The following is a 25,998-nucleotide window of genomic DNA, read 5'->3' as shown; positions in this document are numbered from 1 at the left end:
CGTCCATGTTTCACTTCCTGACACTTAAATCTATACTCGATGTTAACAAATTTCTCTTCTTCAGAAATGCTTTCCTTGCCATTGCCAGTCTACATTTTATATCCTCTCTACTTCGACCATCATCAGTTATTTTGCTCCCCAAGTAGCAAAAATCCTTTACTACTTTAAGTGTCTCATTTCCTAATCTAATTCCCTCAGCATCACCCGATTTAATTTGACTACATTCCATTATCCTCGTTTTGCTTTTGTTGATGTTCATCTTATATCCTCCTTTCATGAAACTGTCCATTCCGTTCAACTGCTCTTCCAAGTCCTTTGCTGTCTGACAGAATTACAATGTCATAGGTGAACCTCAACGTTTTTATTTCTTCTCCATGGACTTTAATACCTACTCCGAATTTTTCTTTTGTTTACTTTACTGCTTGCTCAATATACAGATTGAATAACATCGGGGACAGGCTACAACCCTGTCTCACTCTCTTCCCAACCGCTGCTTCCCTTTCATGCCCCTTGACTTTTATAACGGCCATCTGGTTTCTGTACAAGTTGTAAATAGCCTTTCGCTCCCTGTATTTTACCCCTGCCACCTTCAGAATTTGAAAGAGAGTATTCCAGTCAACATTGTCAAAAGCTTTCTCTAAGTCTACAAATGCAAGAAATGTAGGCTTGTCTTTCCTTAATCTATTTTCTAAGATAAGTCGTAGGGTCAGTATTGCCTTACGTGTTCCAATATTTCTGTGGAATCGAAACTGATCTTCACCGAGGTCGGCTTCTACCAGTTTTTCCATTCGTCTGTAAAGAATTCGCATTAGTATTTTGCAGCTGTGACTTATTAAACTGATAGTTCGGTAATTTTCACATCTGTTAGCACTTGCTTTCTTTGGGATTGGAATTATTATATTCTTCTTGAAGTCTGTCTCATAATCTTGCTCACCAGATGGTTGAGTTTTGTCAGGACTGGCTCTCCCAAGGCCGTCAGTAGTTCTAATGGAATGTTGTGTACCCCCGGGGCCTTGTTTTGACTCAATTCTTTCAGTGCTCTGTCAAACTCTTCACGAAGTATCGTATCTCCCATTTCATCTTCATCTACATCCTCTTCCATTTCCTCAAGTACATCACCCTTGTATAGACCATCTATATACTCCTTCCACCTTTCTGTTTTCCCTTCTTTGCTTAGAACTGGATTTCCATCTGAGCTCGTGATATTCATACAAATGGCTCTCTTTTCTCCAAAGATCTCTTTAATTTTCCTGTAGCCAGTATCTATCCTACCCCTAGTGAGATAGGCCTCTACATCCTTACATTTGTCCTCTAGCCATCCCTGCTTAGCCATTTTGCACTTCCTGTCGATCTCATTTTTGAGACGTTTGTATTCCCTTTTGCCTGCTTCATTTACTGCATTTTTATATTTTCTCCTTTCATCAATTAAATTCAATATTTCTTCTGTTACCCAAGGATTTCTACTAGCCCTCGTCTTTTTACCTACTTGATCCTCTGCTGCCTTCACTACTTCATCCCTCAGTTAAAAAAAGAGTTAACAAATATGTCTTGCTTGTCTCTTTCTCAGGCATTCCGCCCAGATCGTGTGATAGCTGCCAGTCAGCTGTTGGTATCTGCCGTGTTAGGGGAAGACTTCATGCCAGCTGCAGAGAAAGAATTGGATCTGGCGGCTAGTGTAGAAACTGAGCTGAAAGCAAATGTTCCTGCCCTGTTATGCTCTGTGCCAGGCTTTGATGCCTCAGGAAGAGTGGATGATCTGGCTGCTGAACTGAGCAAACCTATTGCAAGTATTGCCATTGGTTCTGCCGAAGGTTTCAGCCAAGCTGAACGTGCCATTAACATGGCAGTGAAGACAGGAAGGTAAGTCATTTCAAATGTAATTTGCAAATTTTAAGTGGCCTATAAATTTTATGAGTAAATATTAAAAATTCTATTTTCTCAAAATATACATTCATGCAAAATTTTTAGTAATTTTGCAAGGCAAACATGCTGAGCAGTGCTCTTTCCCAAACAATAGTAAGTAATAAAAGCAATTGTATGATAAAATACTTAAGTGCTTACTCTGTACAGGCTGGCTGAGACAGATACTGGGTATCGTGATGCTATCTATCTTTGGACAGTTCTGAAGTGAAGTGCATGTCATTTTGAAAGGCTGCCTAGTTTTGAACTGATTACAATAACATACGCAATTATTTGAGCATGAGCAGTAAATTGTAAATGGTGAAATCAAAGCAAGTGCAGCTTGGCAAGTGCCCAAATTGCAAGATACATTTAACAGTTCTGGTTAATTTTGACAAGGCTGTTTTGAGGCACAATGTATTTGAAATGTACACAAATGACAAGTACACTGTGGCCCATTAACTTTTAAAAATCATGAATGAAAAAATTGGCTTGAATGATAGTGTTACGAAGTTTAAGACATTGGTTTAAGAAATTTTTTAATGGAAAACTGTGCCATTACTGCAAACGTGAGATCTACTTATTAGGAAGATGCAGGCAATAAGGAAAGATGGTAATTTAACAGTATATTACTTTGATGAACCTTTTTAGGAAAACTCAGAACAATGATTTCCAACCTGGGAGTAATTGCCCAAAGGGGTAAAATGAAACACTGGGCAGGGTGGTTAAATAACTGTATCAGTAGCACTACCTCATTACACCAATAAATGTGAGGTAGGTAACTAATTGTGAAATTGTCAAATATTAACACCAATGCCGATGCATTAGATGAGAAACGGCATCAGGTGATAAAATTTGTTTCCTATCCAAGTACCAACTGTTGTGTTAGAACCTGATGATTTACAGCATATGAATAGCTGAGCTGATAAGAGTGGGTGTGAAAGTTACTTTCTTATTTTTATATGTACCACTGTGCATAATAAATGACACACAAACTTGCCGGCATAATCATGGTTGCTGTGAAGTTGAAGAAATTTATGATCAGGAAAATCCATACAGAAATCTGAGATGTATTTTGTAACAACATTGTAATTAACATGAAAAGAAATAATTATAATTCTGCCATCAGACAAGTGCAATGCTACAGTCCTAATGCCACACTGGACTCGCATTCGGGAGGACGATGGTTCAATCCCGCGTCCGGCCATCCTGATATAGGTTTTCCGTGATTTCCCTAAAGCGCTCCAGGAAAATGCCGGGATGGTTCCTTTCAAATGGCATGGCTGACTTCCTTCCTCATCCTTCCCTAAGCTGATGAGACAGATTGACCTCACTGTCTGGTCTCCTTCCCCAAAACAACCAACCAACCTAATGCCACATGTGATCTGTAATAAGATTATTTTTGATCTCTTGAATGACTTTGTCGCCAGACAGATAGTGTCAATCCTACCAGTGCAATTGAAAGGAAGATGACAATTCTTCTCAATGAGTTAGGATTGTCTCATATGGTTACTAAGTGTGTGTCTGTCACAAAGACTATATGCCCTTCCTAAGTAAACAAGGAAGGCATTACTCTTATGCACCTACATAGCAACTCTCAAAATACCTGAAACACATTCTCAGTGACAGTTCAAGAAAATTTTTTCCGCACAAGCGACATATCAATTGAATCCCCCCTCCCCCTTCCATTTCTCGTCCTTCCTGCCATGTCAGTTGCCATTCCTTGGACTCTTGGTAACACATTTAAAAATAAATCTAAATGAGGCAGAAATGAATTTGGACATCTCTGGTGCTCACTTCAGCTTGCTGCCCCCAAGTGGCCGCTTCTGTTGCTTTGATCTTATACTAGACCTGATAAGCGAATATGTGGGGATGTGGAAATATCACATTTGCAACACCACTCACTTTTTTACATTACCTCAGTTAACTGTGGCTCCAGAATATTGATGTTATGGTCAGCATCAATGTGGTCTGCCTCTTCAAAAGTCCAATTTCCTGACTTCTTGGTACTAATAGCCAAAACGTTTGATTACATTTCTGAACTTTTTAGGCAAGTTCTAATGTCAGTTTATTTTCTATTTGATGGAATACAGGGTGCATCAAAAAGAATCATCAGATTTAAAAATAATCGTAATTATTACATTGTTTGAGATATTTGCATGAACAACATACTGTCGGAAAGTCAAACTTAAGAGTTTAACATGGTTCCCGCTAGGTAGCTGCAGTGTGTGCTCACTACAGTTCTAGTAAAACTGGTGTCAGGACAACAGAAAGCGTTTTGTTCTATGTTTTGCGCAGTGTGCATCAGTGAAAACAGTTCAGAGTGACTTTCGTACTAGGTATGGTGTGGATACTCCTACAGCACAGATCATAAGACAATTACATGAACAGTTCTGAGAAATGTGTTGCTTGTGTGAAGGCAAATCGCCGGGCCGTCTCAGAGTGTCTGACACAGACACTGAACGCATCTGCAATAGTTTCACAAGGAGTCCGCAGAAATCTGTTTGCCTTGCAGCTTAGCAGCTCAGGATGCCCGGATATCCATCTGACATGTGTTGCGTTGACGATTACACATGAAGCCATACAGAATTCAGCTACTGCAAACTTTTCATGAAGGTGTCAAACAGCAACGTGGGGAGTTCTAGCAATTTCGTTCTTGGAAAAATGGAGGTTGACAGTTTTCTTCTGCGCTTAGTGTTTAGTGACGAGGCAACATTCCTTTTAAATAGAAAAGTGAACAGTCATAATGTGAGAATATGGGATGTGGAAGAACAAGTTGTACAACATGAGAGGGACTCTTCAAAATTTAATGTGTTTTGTGCAGTTTCATGGGAAAAGGTGGATGGTCCATTTTTCATTTCTGAGAGCACTGTTACAGGAAGCACATATCTCGATATGCTTGAGAATTGTCTTTTTCCATAGTTGGAGACTGATTTGAATGATTTCATTACCAACAGGATGGGGCACTGCCACACAGGCATCTGGAAGTGCGGGAATTGTTAAATCAAAGGATTACCGAACGATGCTTCAGACGCACTGGACCAAATGATTCAGCTTTACATTACTGGCTTCCAAGGTCACTGGACCTGATTGTGTGATTATTTCTTGTGGGGGTTTATGGAAGACTTTGCTTATGTGCCTCCATTACCAAAAACAATAAATGAATGAATCGAGACATCGCATAACAGCAGCTGTGGAAGCTGTAACTCAAGACATGCTAGCTGCAGTGTGGGAACAATTTGAGTACCACATTGACATATACCGCACATATCGAGGGGTGCATATTGAATACCTATGAAAAGGTATTAAAAAAAAACAACTTTTTGAGTTTCCCTTTCATCAAAACACAAAATTCATTGTGTATGTTCATTAGTTTCAAAAATATAGACGTGCCAAATCGTATGATTGTTTTTTATAAACTCTGTGTTGTGAACATTGTGAACAAACTGATGGCATGGCGATAGGTAGTCAGATATTGCCTGTCTTGGCAAACTTACACGTGGAGGACTTGGCGAAGACACCAGAATCCACAAAGTTCAAAGCAACGTGTTTTTATTGATATATGGACACCAAATTTGTTGTGTATCCTCATGGAATGGAAAATGACTTGAAGATTTCCTTGAATATTTAAAGTCTATCCTTGGAACTCTATCCTTGGACTTGCTAGTTAAGAGAGAACTGGATGGATGTCTCGGTCATAGTGTATGCAGGAAACACGCACATACTGATCTCTCTCTCCATGCCTCAAGCCTCCACCATTGGTTGCAAAGAAATTGGATGCTAGACTCTGGTCTATAGAGGTCAAATGCTTTCAGACTAGGAGAGTCTCACCTAAGAATTAAAACACAATCATCAAATTTAGCAGTCATTGCAGTCAAAATTTAAAACATTTGAGCAAGAGGTTCATTCTAGGACAAACAGAAGCCAAAAATCACTTGCTTACCTTGAGATGGCCCATTATCCAGAAGTTCAGTAATCTCCTATGGAAACATGTCGTCCAATATATTCTGCTCCTGTCAACAAAAATAAAAAAATCTTTGTAGTGTTAAATAGGATGTCGGTCTCAGAAACCCGTGTGTGTATACTCTATTCCTTGTGAATGTGGCACCTCGTATGTAGAACAAGCTGTGAGAACAGTCAAGGAGAGGCCTAAGGAACATTGGCAACACACTCAACTAAAATAAGCAATCAAATCAGCTGTCATAAAGCACTGCTTTGATCGTAATCATGAAATGAAATGTAATGAGACCAGTACTGTGGTGCAAATGTGAAGTTCCTGGACAGCATGATTAAGGAGTCTACCGAAGTAAAAAAATGCCACAAAACCTAACAGGAAAGTAGGTTTCAGTTTACACAAGGTGTATATCAGAAACAGCATCACATGTAGTGTAATTAATGTGCTGAATTTTTGTATAGATCAACAGTTTGAAGAGTGTGCCATAGAGCTGGCTTTAAATAATTCTTACATAGCAGTAGTAGCTTTATAGAGGGCACCTTCAGTTAACTTTAGCATTTTTTTTGAAACAGTTAGAGGCACTCTTAATATACATGTTTAAACTTGGCAGAGATGTCATAGTTGTTGGAGACTTCAATGCAAATTTACTAACGAACTCCAGAGACAGAATAGATCTTGAGAATTTGATGTCCTCATATAATCCTGCTTCTGTTGTAAATTTTCCCACCAGAATAACTTCACGAACAAAATCATTAATTGATAATGTATTTATCGACATAACCAAGCTGTTAGGCAAGTCCTGAATGGTCTCTCTGACCGTGATGGACAGAGGCTCACCATTAACAGTTAAAGTATTTGTGAGATTAATAGTGATGCCAACTGGAAAATTACTAGGAAATCTACTGATGAAACTACTGAGATCTTTAAACCACGTCTCCAAAAAGTAGACTGGGGTCCGGTATATAATTTAGAAAATGACAATTCCAGATACAACCTTTTCAGTAATGAAGTGGCTCTAATATTTGAGAGTACCTTCCCAAAAAGAATACGTAAAACTCATACTAAAAAATCCACCAACAAGCCTTGGATTACCACTGGAATTAGGATTTCTTGCAAAAGAGAGAGAGAGAGAGAGAGAGAGAGAGAGAGAGAGAGAGAGAGAGAGAGTTGTACACTGGCTAAAAAAAAAAAAAAAAAAAAAGACCCTAACCTTTTAAATAACTATAATCAATACTGTAAAATATTGAACAAAGTCAATCAGAAATCAAAAAGTATGTATCTGTGCTAAAAAATTAATAACTCCACTAACAAAATCAAAACTATATGGGAAGTGATACGAAATGAGACTGGTGCAAATTACCCCAACAAGACCCAAAATATTGCTCATAACAGTGAAGGTAAGCTAATTCAAAATCCAAGACATTGTAGCTAAAATCTTTAATGAGCACTTTTCAACTGGTGCTGAGAAAACAGCAGGCAGAGGCTCTTCAGAAAAGGCAATAAAAACTCTGAAAGAACTTCCCCTAACTCTATAGACATGATAGGTATGGCCCTCATAACCATGCAAGAAGTAAGAAAAACCGTAGTGCCTCTAAAAAGTAAAAATTCATCAGGTCTAGACAATATTTCCAACAAAATGATAAAAGCCAGCTGTAATCAACTCTCTAAAGTTCTAGCTCATATATTCAATTCCTCTCTAAATCAAGGTATCTTCCTTGACAGAATGTAGTCTGTTACTGTGGAGCCCCTCTACAAAAAAGGTGATCCCACAGGTGTTTCAAACTATTGTCCTATCTCTCTTGTAACAGTATTTTCTAAAGTCTTTGAAAAATTAATACATGTCAGGATTGTCAATTACCTTGAAAAATTTGCACTAATTAGTAAACAACAATTTGCTTTCAGATCAGGTATATCTATGACCGAAGCAATTTACACACTTACAAATAACGTTTTAGAATGCCATGACAAGAAAAAATTACCGCTTGGCATATTCTGTGACCTGATTAAGGCTTTCGACTGCGTCGATCTCGGAATACTTTTAGGAAAAGCAGCCCAATATGGAATCTGTGGACAAATGGGTAACTGGCTCAGATCATATCTAGAAGACGGACAACAAAAAATAGTATTAGATGTTAACAATCTACAAGTAGGAGAGGTAGCGTCTGACTGGGGAACAGTACATCATGGAGTTCCACAAGGGTCAGTCTTTGGTCCCCTCCTATTTATTATATTCATATTAATGACCTAACCCTGTCCTCAGACAGTACTAGCAATATCACAATGTTTGCTGATGACACAAGTATAGTGTTAAATGCCAACCAAGCACTTGCAAATGATCTGAACTGGTTCACAGCAAATTCTCTAGGAATAAATCTCAGTAAAAAAAATTACAGCAGTCCCAATCCAGTTACATAAGCACAGAAGAGATTAATTGCACACGAGAGCCAACAGTTACAGAGCGTTCAGTGCACAAAGTTCCTAGGCGTTCACATAGATAACTGGCTCAACTGGGAATTCCACATACAGCAAACACTAAAAAATCTTAGCTCAGCAACATTTGCCATCCGAATAATCTCCAAAATTGGAGACATCAACATATCAAAGTCTGCATATTTTGGCTACTTTCATTCAGAGATGTGCTATGGAATAATCTTTTGGGGCAACTCACCACTTTCAAAAAAAATTTTTGTAAGCCAGAAAAAAGTTGTCTGAATTATATGTAGTGTTCCTCCAAGAACCTCATGTCGCAATCTTTTTAAACAGTTAGGTATATTAACCACTATCTCACAATATCTCCACACTCATGGCTTTCACACTTCTCTATTCCTCTGAATATGAAACAAATGAGCCATACCATCATTATAACACAATATGGAAAGGTGATATGCACTGTGACCGGAAAAATCTCTCTCTGGTACAAAAAGGGATAAAGTACACAAGTATAAAAATCTTTAACACACTCCCGAGTAATATAAAGTCTCTTAAAAAAAATAAAACGCTATTAAAAAAAAGCTAAAGAAATTCCTACTGGAAAAATGTTTTTATTCTTTCGATGAATCCTTCAGCAGAGATAAATAATTTGAGTAATTTAGATTATTTCCTTTGTCATTGTATCTGTATTGTTTTTTATCACTATTGTATTTTTGTATTGTATTGTTTGTTATCTCTATTATATTATCATATTGTACCAGTTTTGAATCATTCATCTACCATGTGTAATATACCAGTATGTATTGTATTGTATGATATCTGTATTGTATCTGCTTTGACTCGTTCCACATCCATGCGTAATCATGCCATACTGGATCTATGGAATATGTCTCTCAAATAAATAAATAAATAAATAAATAAATGAATGAATGAATGAATGAATGAATGAATGAGGTGTGGTACTCAGTTAAGATCTCACAAGCCACCACATCAATCAGGACTGAAACACAGAGACAATTTGTGTTTCGCTGAATATCATTGCAGGATCAGAAAAACAATGGAGCATAAATTGTGTAGTTGGCATCAGTAGTCGAACTCGCAATCAGCTATAAATAGCAGCTTGAGACCAACAATCTTTTGCAGTCTGGTTGGAGTCCAGGCAGCGAGTATAGATAGCAGCACAACTTGCAGCACCTGAAGGAGACAAGTGAGTCACTTGGTCGAATATTGTGCATAAATTGGAAATGACATGATGGAACATCCAGAAGTACATCATTAATCTGTCACACAGAGAAAACCTGACAGAAGAATACTTGTTCCTGGGATTGCTGGATACTACTATACCTGGTGAAGATATTTTCTAATGACTGAAAAATTTTAATGAGGAAAATGAGACGCATTAGTCAAAGTTGGTAGAGGTGTTTGTACAAATGGAGCACCATACACATTGGGTGTTCACCCTGGATTTCTTGCTTGTTAAAAGAAGTTGCTCCAAATGCACCATTCAACCACTATATAATACATATTTATGCTCTGGCAGTGAAAGCCCTTTCATCTGATTTCTGGCATGTACTCTTAGGTAGTAAAGTTTGTAAACCATGTCTGAGGTAATATAAAAAACATGAGAGTTCTCGGATAGTTGTACAAAGAGGTTCAAGTTAAATTTGATGTGATCTTTCTCTACACAGAAGTAGACGACTATCACAGGCTAGGCATTGTATTGAGTGCTCGATCTTTGATGGCAAATTGCTTTATTTCTGGAAAAGGCAAAGGTGGAAGAAGATACACTTGTGTGTCAAAATAACAGATAATTCATTTAAAGTGACATGTCTCATGGGTCTTTTTGAAGAAATAAATATGTTTAACTTCAACTTGCAAGGAAATATGGTGAATATTTTGTCAGCACAAGATTAAGTTTGTTAGTTTTTTCACAAATCGGAGCTTTACCAACGCAGGGTGAAGTTAAATACATTTCAGTTTTTCCGGAACAGATAATGATACTGAACACCAACATTGAAAACTCCTCATTTGCACATGGACTAAATCAGCACTTATCAGTAATAGTCAGTCAGTAACTATTTTCCTAAACTGGAGAATCAACAAGTAAATGCCTTGGTTTAAAGGCAGTTTTCAGAGAGTGAATGAATATTTTCAGACAGTGAAGTAAAAACCAATGCAGAATTTGACTACTGGTACATGAAAACAATACACTGAAAAATATTTCAACTAAAACAGTACTAGTAACATTCTGGAGAAAGATTGGTGTTGACTCTACATTATTATTGGAAAAAGTTGTAAGATTACGGATTCCATTCATCACAAAACGTATGTGAAACTGGATTAGTGACTATGGTGGCAATGAGAACAAAAACTAGGAAATGATTGAACTTAGAACACAGTTTTATGAGGTGCATTGGCCAAGACCAAACCGAATATGAAAAAGATTGTTAGAAATATGCAGTATGAAGCATCTCATTGACTTGTTTTAATATGACACCTACATAAACATCAGAGTGTTATAGTGACATATTACGTATTTTCCTGGAATTTAAAAAATAGTAGTATTCAAATGGTTTCTTTCCAATCTTAATTTTAGCTAGATACTAAACTCTGTTGGGTTTTTGGCTTTTGTATGATCTAGTTCAGGGGTAATGGTGTCGGAAAGGTTGAGAAACACTGCATTAGAAGAATATGTGATGGTAATGATGATTTTGAAGTTACGATAACAAAAGTTTCTCAGATGGTTATTCTAAAATTCTCTCTCTCTCTCTCTCTCTCTCTCTCTCTCTCTCTCTCTCTCTCTCTTCTTTGGTTTTGTCCCTGAGAACAGTTTGAAGTGATTGCCATCACTGAGCAGTTCTTACTCTGAAGTTTTCTCTAAAACTGAGTGAGAACAATAGGAAAGCTGGTTTCATGGTCTTGCTTCAAAATAGAAATACTCCCCGACTGCAAATCATACCAATACCGAATAATGCACAAAAATTCTCTTGACTTAATTTTGGCTGCGAGTGTATCCACAGTATTGAGTTTACCATCATGACACTGTCTGTATAATCATATCAGATTTATTCAATCACCAATGTGGTATGTGCATGTTCCCGCTGTATGTCATCTCTCTGGTCACAGAAAACAATTGATGTATTTTAACATAACTGGCCGCTAACAAAAAACCATTCCTTTTGTAGATGGGTACTTTTGAAAAATGTACACTTGGCACCTCAGTGGCTTGTGCAGTTAGAGAAGAAACTACATAGCCTACAGCCTCATGCCAGCTTCCGGTTATTCTTGACAATGGAGATCAATCCAAAAGTACCAGTCAACCTGTTGCGAGCAGGACGCATCTTTGTCTTTGAGCCACCACCTGGCATTCGAGCCAACCTGCTGCGCACGTTCAGCACTGTGAGTAAAAGAGGAATTGTAGTATTTTTTACTGTATATTATGATTAGATGGTTGATTCTATGAAGTTACGGCATAAGTTGGTGCTGAATTACTTAGTTTATATGGTCTGATAAAGTGAAGAGATTAGAAACTTATCAAATAGCATTAAATATTAGAAGAAATAAATTAGTACCAGTTAAGTGCAAGCAGGGAATTTTAGTTAGTTATGTTGTTCTTGCTAATGAATACTGACTTCGGTGCATATGTCTTCCTCTTTGGTAAGTCTTTCTGGCAAGAGGCATTCATTTATGTTTAACACATCCTTTTGTCCTCTACCTCTTTCTTAATTTGTTGGTAGCTTAATTATTTTATTTAATCATCATCCAGGAATCAATTTCTTCTTCTTCTTCTTCTTCTTCTTCTTCTTCTCCTCCTCCTCCTCGTCCTCCTCCTCCTTCTCATCCTCCCCCTCCTCCTCCCCCTCCTCCCCCTCCTCATCGTCCTCCACCCTCCCCCTCCTCATCGTCCTCCCCCCTCCCCCTCCTCATCGTCCTCCCCCCTCCCCCTCCTCATCGTCCTCCCCCCTCCCCCTCCTCATCGTCCTCCCCCCTCCCCCTCCTCATCGTCCTCCCCCCTCGCCCTCCTCATCGTCCTCCCCCCTCGCCCTCCTCATCGTCCTCCCCCCTCGCCCTCCTCATCGTCCTCCCCCCTCGCCCTCCTCATCGTCCTCCCCCCTCGCCCTCCTCATCGTCCTCCCCCCTCGCCCTCCTCATCGTCCTCCCCCCTCGCCCTCCTCATCGTCCTCCCCCCTCGCCCTCCTCATCGTCCTCCCCCCTCGCCCTCCTCATCGTCCTCCCCCCTCGCCCTCCTCATCGTCCTCCCCCCTCGCCCTCCTCATCGTCCTCCCCCCTCGCCCTCCTCATCGTCCTCCCCCCTCGCCCTCCTCATCGTCCTCCCCCCTCGCCCTCCTCATCGTCCTCCCCCCTCGCCCTCCTCATCGTCCTCCCCCCTCGCCCTCCTCATCGTCCTCCCCCCTCGCCCTCCTCATCGTCCTCCCCCCTCGCCCTCCTCATCGTCCTCCCCCCTCGCCCTCCTCATCGTCCTCCTCATCGTCCTCCTCGTCGCCCTCCTCGTCGTCCTCCTCGTCGTCCTCCCCCCTCGCCCTCCTCGTCGTCCTCCCCCCTCGCCCTCCTCGTCGTCCTCCCCCCTCGCCCTCCTCGTCGTCCTCCCCCCTCGCCCTCCTCGTCGTCCTCCCCCCTCGCCCTCCTCGTCGTCCTCCCCCCTCGCCCTCCTCGTCGTCCTCCCCCCTCGCCCTCCTCGTCGTCCTCCCCCCTCGCCCTCCTCGTCGTCCTCCCCCCTCGCCCTCCTCGTCGTCCTCCCCCCTCGCCCTCCTCGTCGTCCTCCCCCCTCGCCCTCCTCGTCGTCCTCCCCCCTCGCCCTCCTCGTCGTCCTCCCCCCTCGCCCTCCTCATCGTCCTCCCCCCTCGCCCTCCTCATCGTCCTCCCCCCTCGCCCTCCTCATCGCCCTCCCCCCTCGCCCTCCTCATCGCCCTCCCCCCTCGCCCTCATCATCGCCCTCCCCCCTCGCCCTCATCATCGCCCTCCCCCCTCGCCCTCATCATCGCCCTCCCCCCTCGCCCTCATCATCGCCCTCCCCCCTCGCCCTCATCATCGCCCTCCCCCCTCGCCCTCATCATCGCCCTCCCCCCTCGCCCTCATCATCGCCCTCCCCCCTCGCCCTCCTCATCGCCCTCCCCCCTCGCCCTCCTCATCGCCCTCCCCCCTCGCCTTCCTCATCGCCCTCCCCCCTCGCCTTCCTCATCGCCCTCCCCCCTCGCCTTCCTCATCGCCCTCCCCCCTCGCCCTCCTCATCGCCCTCCCCCCTCGCCCTCCTCATCGCCCTCCTCATCGCCCTCCTCATCGCCCTCCTCATCGCCCTCCTCATCGCCCTCCTCATCGCCCTCCTCATCGCCCTCCTCATCGTCCTCCCCCCTCGCCCTCCTCATCGTCCTCCCCCCTCGCCCTCCTCATCGTCCTCCCCCCTCGCCCTCCTCATCGTCCTCCCCCCTCGCCCTCCTCATCGTCCTCCCCCCTCGCCCTCCTCATCTCCTCCCCCCTCGCCCTCCTCATCGTCCTCCCCCCTCGCCCTCCTCATCGTCCTCCCCCCTCGCCCTCCTCATCGTCCTCCCCCCTCGCCCTCCTCATCGTCCTCCCCCCTCCCCCCTCGCCCTCCTCATCGTCCTCCCCCCTCCCCCCTCGCCCTCCTCATCGTCCTCCCCCCTCCCCCGTCCCCCTCGCCCTCCTCATCGTCCTCCCCCCTCCCCCCTCGCCCTCCTCATCGTCCTCCCCCCTCCCCCGTCCCCCTCGCCCTCCTCATCGTCCTCCCCCCTCCCCCGTCCCCCTCGCCCTCCTCATCGTCCTCCCCCCTCCCCCGTCCCCCTCGCCCTCCTCATCGTCCTCCCCCCTCCCCCGTCCCCCTCGCCCTCCTCATCGTCCTCCCCCCTCCCCCGTCCCCCTCGCCCTCCTCATCGTCCTCCCCCCTCCCCCGTCCCCCTCGCCCTCCTCATCGTCCTCCCCCCTCCTCATCGTCCTCCCCCCTCCCCCGTCCCCCTCGCCCTCCTCATCGTCCTCCCCCCTCCCCCGTCCCCCTCGCCCTCCTCATCGTCCTCCCCCCTCCCCCGTCCCCCTCGCCCTCCTCATCGTCCTCCCCCCTCCCCCGTCCCCCTCGCCCTCCTCATCGTCCTCCCCCCTCCCCCGTCCCCCTCGCCCTCCTCATCGTCCTCCCCCCTCCCCCGTCCCCCTCGCCCTCCTCATCGTCCTCCCCCCTCCCCCGTCCCCCTCGCCCTCCTCATCGTCATCCCCCCTCCCCCGTCCCCCTCGCCCTCCTCATCGTCATCCCCCCTCCCCCGTCCCCCTCGCCCTCCTCATCGTCATCCCCCCTCCCCCGTCCCCCTCGCCCTCCTCATCGTCATCCCCCCTCCCCCGTCCCCCTCGCCCTCCTCATCGTCATCCCCCCTCCCCCGTCCCCCTCGCCCTCCTCATCGTCATCCCCCCTCCCCCGTCCCCCTCGCCCTCCTCATCGTCATCCCCCCCTCCCCCGTCCCCCTCGCCCTCCTCATCGTCATCCCCCCTCCCCCGTCCCCCTCGCCCTCCTCATCGTCATCCCCCCTCCCCCGTCCCCCTCGCCCTCCTCATCGTCATCCCCCCTCCTCCTCATCGTCATCCCCCCTCCTCCTCATCGTCCTCCCCCCTCCTCATCGTCCTCCCCCCTCCTCCTCATCGTCCTCCCCCCTCCTCCTCATCGTCCTCCCCCCTCCTCCTCATCGTCCTCCCCCCCCCCCCCCCCCCCGTCCTCCTCCTCCTCCTCCCTGTAGCTTTCCTTCAGTAACTCTTCGTTGCAGCCAAGTTCTTCACAATATATGTCCCAGCCGAGATGTTTCCCTCCTCCTTAAAATTTCTATTAGTTTTCTCTACTATCTGTAATTGTCCTTCAGACCTCATTCTGTCAATGCATTTCCCTTTTTGCATTTTTTCCACAACTACATTTCAAAACTTTAAATTATTTTTCCTCTTTCTTTTTAACTGCCCATAATTCACTGCCATACATTACTACAATCCAAATCCAAAATATATCTCTAAATTATCTGAGTTCTTTTCACTGCCAGCAGACCTCTCACCTTTAAAAAAAGCTTTTTTCTCATAGATATTATTTCCTCCATACAGCTTCCATTTTCTGTTACCAAGCCTTATGAGAAATTACAAGATTTTAGTAGTTCCAATGTCTTTCCTTACAATAATATTGGTCTGGTCTGTCTGTATTCATCCTCATTCCATAAAGTGTAGTCTTCCTGATTCAGCCAATACTGATTTATTATCTATGTGATTAATTGACTTTTCCTTTCTCCTGCTATAATGCCCCTCTCCCCCCTCTCCCTTTGCAGTCAGCAAACTTCCAATTTACACACTGTGTGTGTGTGTGTGTGTGTGTGTGTGTGTGTGTGTGTGTGTGTGTGTGTGTGTGTGTGTGTGTGTGTCCGTCCGTCCACATTCCAGTTATCTTCTGGCATGCATTTGTACCACGTGCAAGCATGATCCATTATTGTCTTTCTTTCATTGAAGCATAATTTGCTAGATATCAGGATGAATGTAGTATTTGCAAATTTACTATAATAATTGACAGTGTATTTTGTGTTTGCAGTGAGGATGAATATCTCTTCAGTTTTATTGTACATTAATAGCTCCTTTAATTTAATGTAACATTCTTATAGATTTTTATTGGTGTCATTTGCAGGTGCCAGCATCTCGCATGATGAAGGCGCCAAATGAGAGGGCCCGACTCTATTTCCTTCTAGCCTGGTTCCATGCAATTGTGCAGGAGAGACTTAGATATGTCCCATTGGGCTGGGCTAAGTACTATGAATTCAATGAAAGTGATCTCAGAGTGGCATGTGACACATTGGATACCTGGATTGAAGCAACTGCAATGGTATTTGATCTTAAGTGGCAAGAGAATATAACTTCTCACAAAATATTATACAAATTGATATTGTTTTGATGACTGTTTATTTTTTTTTTTTTTCCTCCCCTCCAGGGACGTACAAATCTTCCTCCAGAGAAGGTGCCATGGGATGCACTAGTTACTTTGCTCTCTCAGTGCATTTATGGTGGAAAGATAGACAATGATTATGACCAGCGTTTACTATCATCGTTTCTAGCTAAACTTTTTACAGCAAGAAGTTTTGAAGCAGATTTTGCCCTTGTTGCAAATGTGGATGGAGTCGCTGGTGGTCCAGGTGGTCAGAGGCACATTACTATGCCAGATGGAACAAGGAGAGATCACTTCCTGCACTGGATTGAGTCTCTGGCTGATAGACAGACACCTTCCTGGCTTGGGTTGCCCAACAATGCTGAGAAAGTGCTGCTTACAACGAGAGGTAAAACTAAAGCATTAGTGTTGTGTTTACATTGTTTGTTGTGGGCAGATTGGGTCCTTCCTGGCTTTACATTTTACAGATTAATGGGAAAGTGAGAGAATTTAGTTTAATTGAGTTATTTGCAAATTCTGTAAATCATAATTTCAGCCTCTTGTTATGGTACAGAGAAAGTCAGTTGTACAATTACAACATATTTTCTCAGTGCAAGATGCTGACCATTTACATGATTTTTTAAGTTGAAGACATGGTGTAGGGGCTTGAAGTTGATGGGGGGGAATTGCATACTGAAAGTAAATAATTATGTTTGGTGTGTGTGTGTGTGTGTGTGTGTGTGTGTGTGTGTGTGTGTGTGTGTGTGTGTGTGTGTGTGTGTGTGTGTGTGTGTGTGTGTGTTTTGGATTTTTTCCATTGTTTAGACTCTGTTCTGCTGCTCTGGTGGGAAAAGACTTGACAGTATCTGATAACATTGATTATATTTATTTTCAGATTTTTGTGGCATAATTCTGAAATACAGTTGATGGTCACTTGTATAAAGATGGTAATAGCAGTGACCGTGTACACAAAGTGTGTTCAAACATGTGTAAAATAAGCGGCATTAGTACCGACTTCTGCAGGACACCTGATACATCCTGGCATTGCAACTTTTGGCTTCCCTTCGTTACAAAAGATTGATAACCTGTAATATATAGTAGAAATCATTTGTGAACATTTACAAATAACAATACAGTTTCAATTTTTGCAGTCCTTATTCTACTTCAGTACCACAACTGTTGATGGCCCTTAGCCTCGTCAACAATGTGATTCCATACACCTCAGTTACGTGCTTTCTTCTGTAGCATAACCTTCCTTTCCTTATTATTTTGAGCATTCTGTCATTTGCCGTCCTCTTTGTATGTCTTTATCAGTGTATTTTCAAAGTTGATGAATTAACTGTAACTTTACTCTGTATGTCATTGTCCATTCTACTCACTCATATGTAAGAACTGGACGTACAGGTAAAAGTATAATGTTAACTTCATTGTTCATGTTGTTAAATTTGTAAATATCTGTAATTTGCAAAAACAGGCTCTATTCCCTGCTTCTATCCTTTATGTAATACATTCTCAGATATACATTCCCATATTTTTGTCACTGGTTAAAAGGACACCTACATAATTGAAGCAGCTGACACTTTCAAAATATTTGTTAGAGGCATTCAGGCTGTGTGGTGGTTAGCTGGTCTTGGTATTGGAGACACTCATATAATTTCAATTATAGTGTGTCCAATTTTTGCTCCTTCCGTTTACATTACATAATGTTTTGAACGGTTTTTTTTATCACTTGCCCCGATTAAAATACCATCTTCGTATCCAACATGACTTGATATCGTTATTGTATCTCTCTTGGTCCTTATTAAAAACTAAATAAATTGCTTAACCAATACTATTCATTTAGTAAGAAATAGAAAATTAAAAATTCCATGGGCCTAATTAATCAGACAAGACACAAATGTACCAATTATTGAAACCATAAAGTCATACGAAATAACCTACAGAAATTTGGCTAGCCGCCCTCCCCCTTTCCCCCAAAGGTTGTTTTGACTTTCCTGTATGCCGAGTGCAAAATGGCTAAGCAGAGATGGCTAGAGGACAAATGTAACGATGTAGAGGCTTAGCTCACTAGGGGTAGGATAGATACTGCCTACAGGAAAATTAAAAAGACCTTTGGAGAAAAGAGAGCCACTTGTATGAATATCAAGAGCGTTGATGGAAACCCAGTTCTAAGCAAATAAGGGAAAGCAGAAAGGTGGAAGGAGTATATAGAGGGTCTATACTAGGGCGATGTACTTGAGAAAATGGAAGAGGATGTAGATGAAGATGAAATGGGAGATACGATACTGCGTGAAGAGTTTGACAGAGCACTGAAAGAATTGAGTCGAAACAAAGCCCCGGGAGTACACAACATTCCATTAGAACTACTGACGGCCTTGGGAGAGCCAGTCCTGACAAAACTCAACCATCTGGTGAGCAAGATTATGAGACAGACTTCAAGAAGAATATAATAATTCCAATCCCAAAGAAAGCAGGTGTTGACAGATGTGAAAATTACCAAACTATCAGTTTAATAAGTCACAGCTGCAAAATACTAATGTGAATTCTTTATAGATGAATGGAAAAACTGGTAGAAGCCGACCTCGGCGAAGATTAGTTTGGATTCCGCAGAAATATTGGAACACGTGAGGCAATACTGACCCTACGACTTATCTTAGAAAATAGATTAAGGAAAGACAAGCCTACATTTCTTGCATTTGTAGACTTAGAGAAAGCTTTTGACAATGTTGACTGGAATACTCTCTTTCAAATTCTAAAGGTGGCAGGGGTAAAATACAGGGAGCGAAAGGCTATTTACAATTTGTACAGAAGCCAGATGGCAGTTAAAAGAGCCGAGGGGCATGAACGAGAAGCAGTGGTTGGGAAGGGAGTGAGACAGGGATGTAGCCTGTCCCCGATGTTATTCAATCTGTATATTGAGCAAGCAGTAAAGTAAACAAAAGAAAAATTCGGAGTAGGTATTAAAGTCCATGGAGAAGAAATAAAAACTTCGAGGTTTGCCGATGACATTGTAATTCTGTCAGAGACAGCAAAGGACTTGGAAGAGCAGCTGAACGGAATGGACAGTGTCTTGAAAGGAGTATATAAGATGAACATCAACAAAAGCAAAACGATGTTAATGGAATGTAGTCAAATTATGTCTGGTGATGCTGAGGGAATTAGATTAGGAAATGAGACACTTAAAGTAGTAAAGGAGTTTTGCTATTTGGGGAGCAAAATAACTGATGATGGTCGAAGTAGAGAGGATATAAAATGTAGACTGGCAATGGCAAGGAAAGCATTTCTGAAGAAGAGAAATTGGTTAACATCGAGTATAGATTTAAGTGTCAGGAAGTGAAACATGGACGATAAATAGTTTGGACAAGAAGAGAATAGAAGCTTTCGAAATGTGGTGCTACAGAAGAATGCTGAAGATTAGATGGGTAGATCACGTAACTAATGAGGAGGTATTGAATAGAATTGGGGAGAAGAGGAGTTTGTGGCACAACTTGACTAGAAGAAGGGACCGGTTGGTAGGACATGTTCTGAGGCATCAAGGGATCACAAATTTAGCATTGGAGGGCAGCGTGGAGGGTAAAAATCATAGAGGGAGACCAAGAGATGAATACACTAAGCAGATTCAGGAAGGATGTAGGTTGCAGTAAGTACTGGGAGATGAAGAAGCTTGGACAGGATAGAGTAGCATGGAGAGCTGCATCAAACCAGTCTCAGGACTGAAGACAACAACAACAACAACAACATATGCTGAGTCAGTCCTTCGGACAATCATATCTCTTTAGATTTCTTCATATTTTTCATGGAGCCTTTTGTCTTAGCTTCCCTGCACTTCCTATATATTTCATTCCTCAGCAACATGTATTTCTGTATTCCTGAATCTCCCTGAATATTTTTGTACTTCCTTCTTTCATTAATTAACGGAAGTATTTCTTCTGTTACCCATGGTTTCTTCGCAGTTACCTTCTTTGTAACTGTGTTTTTCTTTGCAACTTCTGTGTTTGTCCTTTTCAGAGATGCCCATTACTCTTCAACTGTACTGCCTACTGAGCCATTCCTTATTGCTGTATCTATAGTCACAGAGAACTTCATGGTAATCTCATCATTCCTTGGTACTTCTGTATCCAACTTCTTTGCATATTGATTCTGCCTGACTAATATCTTAACTTAGGCCTGCTCTTCATCACTACAACATTGTGATCTGAGTCTATATCTGCTCCTGGGCACGCCTTGCAATCCAGTATCTGATTTTGGAATCTCTGTCTGACGATGATGTGATCTATCTGAAATCTTCCCATATCTTCCAGATTTTTCCAAGTATACCTCTTCTCCTCTTGCTCTTCTTGTGATTCTTGAACAGAGTATTCACTATTACTAGTTGAAATTTAGTACAGAACTCATAGTCTTTCTCCTCTCTCGTTCCTTATCCCAAGCCCATATTCTCCTGTAACTTTTTCTTCTACTCCTTCCCTTACAACTGCATTCCAGTCCCCCATGACAATTAGATTTTCAACTCCCTTTACATACTGTATTACCCTTTCAATATCCTCGAACTTAATCTCTTCATCTTTAGCTTTCGACATCTGCATTTATACCTGAACTATTGTTGTCAGTGTTGATTTGCTGTCCATTCTGATAAAAACAACCCTATCACTGAACTGTTCAGAGTAACCCACTCACTTCATTTTCATAACGAATCCTAATCCCATTATATCATTTTCTGCTGCCGTTGATATTATCCTATACTCATATGACCAGAAATCCTTGTCTTCTTTCCATTTCACTTCACTGACCCCAATTATATTGAGATTGAGCATTCCCTACCTTCTCTGCCACTTTCAAGCTTGTGACATTCCATGCTCCGACTCATAGAACATTTCCCATTGTTTATTCAATCTTTTTCTTGTGGTCACCACCAGAGATCTGAATGAGGGCCTGATCCGGAATTTTTTTGCCAATGGACAAATCATCACGACACTTTTCAACTAAAGACCACATATCCTGTGGATACACCGTATGTGTCTTTAATGTAGTGGTTTCCATTGCCTTCTGCATGCTCATGTTGTTGATCATTATTGATTCTTCTGCCTTAGGGGCAGTTTCCAACCCCCAAGGACAAATGTGTGCCCGAACCTCTGTCCACTCCTCCGCCCTCTTTGACAAGGCCATTGGCAGAATGAGGGTGACTTCGTATGCTGGCATCCTTCAGCTGCTAATCCTGATCATTAATCAAAATTTAAGCGGTTGCAGGTTTTGAGCCCTGTACCATGGACAGGATGCTACCCCGAGACCGACTGCAGGTGCCATAATAGTGGCAAGATTAGCCAACTATAAATATGTGAACTGATCAGTCTCCTAGAAATATGTCTATCACTCATTTACTTCTCCTTCCAAGGAGAGGTATACAAGAAGCATGATTTATTTGCCATGGGAATCTGTCTTGCAGGAACCCTGGCAGATATTTTCTTAGATAACTTAAAAAATAATTTTTTTAGAGAACAAATCCAACGGGCTGATAAAATGTCTTATTACTGATGATGTGTTTATGATACCCCCATTCTTGTTGATGGAAATAGTGATGAAATTAATGTTTCCTTAGCAAATGAATGATATGTGCAATATAAAATTTACCATTGATTATGAAATAGACAACTTCATAGCTATAAAAATAGCATAAATCTTACATATTTTGTAAATCAACTGCAAGTGACTGTTCATCATGTCACCCCAAAGCACATAAACACCATATTATCACGTTATGATAGTGTGTGTGATTAGCGCTCCGCTTACTAAAGGAAAAAATGAAGACGGAGATAGATACAATCAAAAGTGTAGCTGCAAATATACAGAAAGAAAATCAGAGCCAAGTGTGTAAATGACAGTGAGGAAGTAACATTGGTGAAAACAGAAAGAAGAAAGAAAAATTCATTTATCTACTATGTATGGGAAATATTATGCGAAAAAATAGTAGCACATTTCATAATACTAAGATTAAAATGATCTTCTGCACAGAGAATAAACTAAGAATGAGAATAATCCACGTCAGAAGTATGACCAGTTATGAATGTTAAGAATTAAACACAATAACTGTGACCAGATCTACATTGGTCAAACAGGTTGGAAATTTGCAATGAAATACAAAGAGCTTATAACCAAAAGTGAGAAAACCTCTCTGTACTTAAGCATGCATCTTTTAGAAAACCAACACACTACAGGAGATGTAAACACTAGCCTTTCTTTTCATCAAGGTGAAAAAGGAAGCAACATGAACATTTTGGATTGTTGGTGACAGATAATTCAGATAAGTTTGAAAAATAGAATTTATGATATTTTTGTGCAAGTAAAAAGAGTTACAGCTAATATTACACATTGATGTGTGTGATTATATTTAGGTGCTGCTTGAAGGCAAAAACTGTAGAGGTTTTTTTAATTTTGTATTTACTTTTGCCTTTGTGTCCTTTGTGGTGGTTAATCCACCCTAATTGGCCAATTGCGGGTGGGCTGGGCCACATAAGCAACATTCACAGTTTATAACAACAACACTTTTATTAACTTTTCTTTGGCCAAATAAAATTTTATCTTTAAAATTCAAAATCCTTACAAGCACGGGCAACTGCCCTATTCAAACAACACCATTAATCTTTAACCATTAAGTGACTTGCAAGTTAATTAAATTCTATACACAGTAAAGCTCCCAAAAGGAGACTACAGTAATGAGATAAAGTTTAACCAATAATGGATATCACAATTTTTTTAACACAAAAGAAAATACCAACAGATACACCCCTTTGTGACACATTTTCAAAACAGGTGACGTCACATAGGCACGGGCAAATTCAAGAAGCAGAAGGGGGCAACATTGGACCCAGACTAGAGGCGGCTAGACCCAGAACCCACAGCAAGTGGGCAAGCTGGACAGGGTGCTGCACACAGTACACTATAACATACAAATCTTTGTATAAAATCCTTTACAGATCCAAATCAGGGCCGCACGACTCGATTCGGGTAATGTGGTAGAGTCCAGTTCCCACACTACAAGTCAGGTTCGATCTTGCAAACGTGTCAAACACACAACAACCTCTGCGTCGTGGCCCGGCTTGCTCAACCACACTTGCCTCCGATTCTCATGTGCCACGCGGCTCGCCGGCTGTCCCCTTTCTAGCCCCCATGCCTGTTGTGGCCAAAAGCCACGTCAAACAGCTGAGTCCAAAGATCACACCATGCCGACCCGATCGATCAATCGATACGAGCCGGCACGGCTCATCCTTGTTGAAAGTAATCTTCTTAGTTAGTCGTAGATACTCAGTGCTTATAGTGCTTTGTACAATGCCGGCCTATTAACACTAGCAAAAGCTTGTTTAAAGTCAACATACATGAAGTGGAGATCTTCCACATTCATAAATTTTTCCGTTATTTGGATAATGATAGACACTGGTTTGAGGTGTCTGTCTGCTCAAAAACCACGTTTATATTGTCACAGGATATGTTTGTGTACTTCTTTAGCTTCTCATTCAGCACCCCTGTAAACGCCTTTTTGTGAAAACTGTAGAAGCATATTATTATTTGGTACAGCCTATAACAGTTCTTTTCTTATATGATGATATGATCTTCAGTCTGAAAAATGGTTTGGTACAGTGCTCCACACTACTGTATCCCATGCGTCTCCCTATACATTTGTCTTCCCCCCCCCCCCCCCCCCCTCCCACCACCACCACCACCACCACCACCACCACTACCATTTCTCTGCCTCTATGGCACCTCAGTGGCTGTGCGTCAGGATGTGTACTATCAACCTCCATCTTTTAGTCATGTTGTGCCATATATTTCATCATCAATTCGATTCAGTGTTTTGGACGTAAAGAAGGTGATGTGAATGGTCACAGATTTGTTTGACTGACAGAAAAGCGTCAACAAAATGGTGAATAACTGAAATTAACAGATGCTAGAAGATGGTCACCAGTTATCCTTGAAAGCCTACTTGCAAACTTTCCAGAACCAGGATTAAGTAAAGAATCTGGAGATATACTTCCGCCCTCCTACATACCACTCGCATAGGGACTGCAAAGACAGTCTATTGTGTATACAGTAACTGAAACTACTATTAATTCAGCCTAAATATCCATGGTAGCAGAAAACTGTTGTCCCACTATGGTTCCTTAATGGTGGCTGATTTGCATGTTTGCAGATCAACAGTTGTATGATAGGTTGGCACTATAACAAAGATGTTACAGTACAAAAGATATAAAAAAATAACATTTATTAAGAGTGCATAACAAATTGCACGTAACTTCAGTACAGCTTAATGGGTGGCAATTGATGTCCAAAACCTAATGCGACGACATGTAATTCTACTATCTCAAGGCGGTCTGCGATATTGTCAGTATCGTTGAGAGTAACATTTGCAGACACTCTGTACTGATCATAGTTCTTTGTAAAAAGTGACTGCTAAGTCGAAGAGTAGTCTTCAGAGCACTGTCTGAGCTAGCCGCAGGCAATGAAGAGTATTGTGTAACTGCTGGCTTGTGAAGGTCCAATTGCTGGTGTGGAACCATCTAAGTGTCTGCGGTGCTTTGTGTTTTGAGCCTGTTGGTGGAAGGATTCTCATATTCATCAATAAAAGGTAGAAGCAAAGTAGTCCACAATTCACAGCATTTCCTATTTGCTGCTGTTCACTCTATTGGTGGACCAACGACACACTGGAGGTAGTGGTGTGGAAGCTGGAAGAGGTCTGATTTAGTGAGTACAATTTTGAGGCTGCTTCACAGACTTGAGAGATGCCAGGTGAGTGGTTGTGCCTGTGTGGTGGAGCCTCTCACAGTATTTGTTCTCTTTCTCTTATTTGGTATGCAACATAGATTAAAAACAGTGTGCACAAAAGCATTTAAGCAGTCATTTTTTTCTGAACTCCATACATTATTGAAAAGGGACATAATCCTAAGAGATACTTCAGATTGAGTGAGTGCATGAGAAGTGAGGGTAGATGCGTGCTGCTGCTGCATGCCAAAAATTACAAAAAGTGACTTCAAATTCTTAGAAGTTTTGAGATGGTTGTAACCAACCAGCCAACCACTGTTCATTAAGACCCTGTCTGTGTAAGTGACTGTGTGAAGATTAGGCTTCAAAAGTAGCCAATGTTTCCTTTCTGTCAGACTGAAAGAATTGGTCTAAGCTGGAGACGAATTCTTAGCTTTCACTCTCACAGATGATCAGTTTGAGATTGTCTTGCATGCATTCTTATATGATGCATCATGATCCCGTGTTTCTATGAAATTGTGCAGTTCCAGGAAAAGAAAGCAAAGAGAATAAAGAAGTAACTTTTTATCCAAGAACTTAATTGTTCATCTGTACACATACTCATGCTTGTTGGATGTAACACCCCCCCCACCCCCCACCCCCCTGCATGCGCGCGTGCACACACACACACACACACACACACACACACACACACACACACACACAAAATAATTCCAAAGTTGTGCATACTTCCTTTGGTTTCTCCTGTGAACTACTTATCCTTGTAGATTTGCGCAGCTAATATCATAATTTCCCTTTACTTCCCAAATGTATATTTTTTACAAAATAATTTAAGAATTTTTTAGGACATTGATTGTTATGTTGCAGGTACGGATCTTGTGAGCAAACTGCTAAAAATGCAACAGCTAGAAGATGACGACGAACTTGCATATTCAACAGATGAAAGCTTGGATAATGCAGCACGTGATCAAGGTGCTGGTGACGGAAGACCTACCTGGATGCGAACATTGCACAATTCTGCATCTACCTGGTTGCAGCTGCTTCCTAGATCTCTTCAGGTAGA

At 42.2% G+C, this 25,998-nt stretch overlaps 1 protein-coding gene across 2 annotated transcripts in view; it reads left to right on the top strand.

Annotated features, from left to right (window-relative positions):
* The window catches only part of LOC124605656 (dynein heavy chain, cytoplasmic), a 232,432-nt gene that overhangs the window by 196,087 nt on the left and 10,347 nt on the right, over positions 1–25,998 (top strand). For both annotated transcript variants that reach the window (XM_047137483.1, XM_047137482.1), the window contains 5 exons: positions 1,568–1,860; positions 11,470–11,683; positions 15,954–16,148; positions 16,254–16,596; positions 25,803–25,993. In XM_047137483.1, the coding sequence (XP_046993439.1) occupies positions 1,568–1,860; positions 11,470–11,683; positions 15,954–16,148; positions 16,254–16,596; positions 25,803–25,993 (1,236 nt within the window). The remainder of the gene's footprint in view (positions 1–1,567; positions 1,861–11,469; positions 11,684–15,953; positions 16,149–16,253; positions 16,597–25,802; positions 25,994–25,998) is intronic.

The sequence above is a fragment of the Schistocerca americana genome, chromosome 3 (assembly GCF_021461395.2).
Source record: "Schistocerca americana isolate TAMUIC-IGC-003095 chromosome 3, iqSchAmer2.1, whole genome shotgun sequence".
Lineage (NCBI taxonomy): Eukaryota > Metazoa > Arthropoda > Insecta > Orthoptera > Acrididae > Schistocerca > Schistocerca americana.
This window is presented reverse-complemented; position numbering and strand designations above follow the sequence as displayed.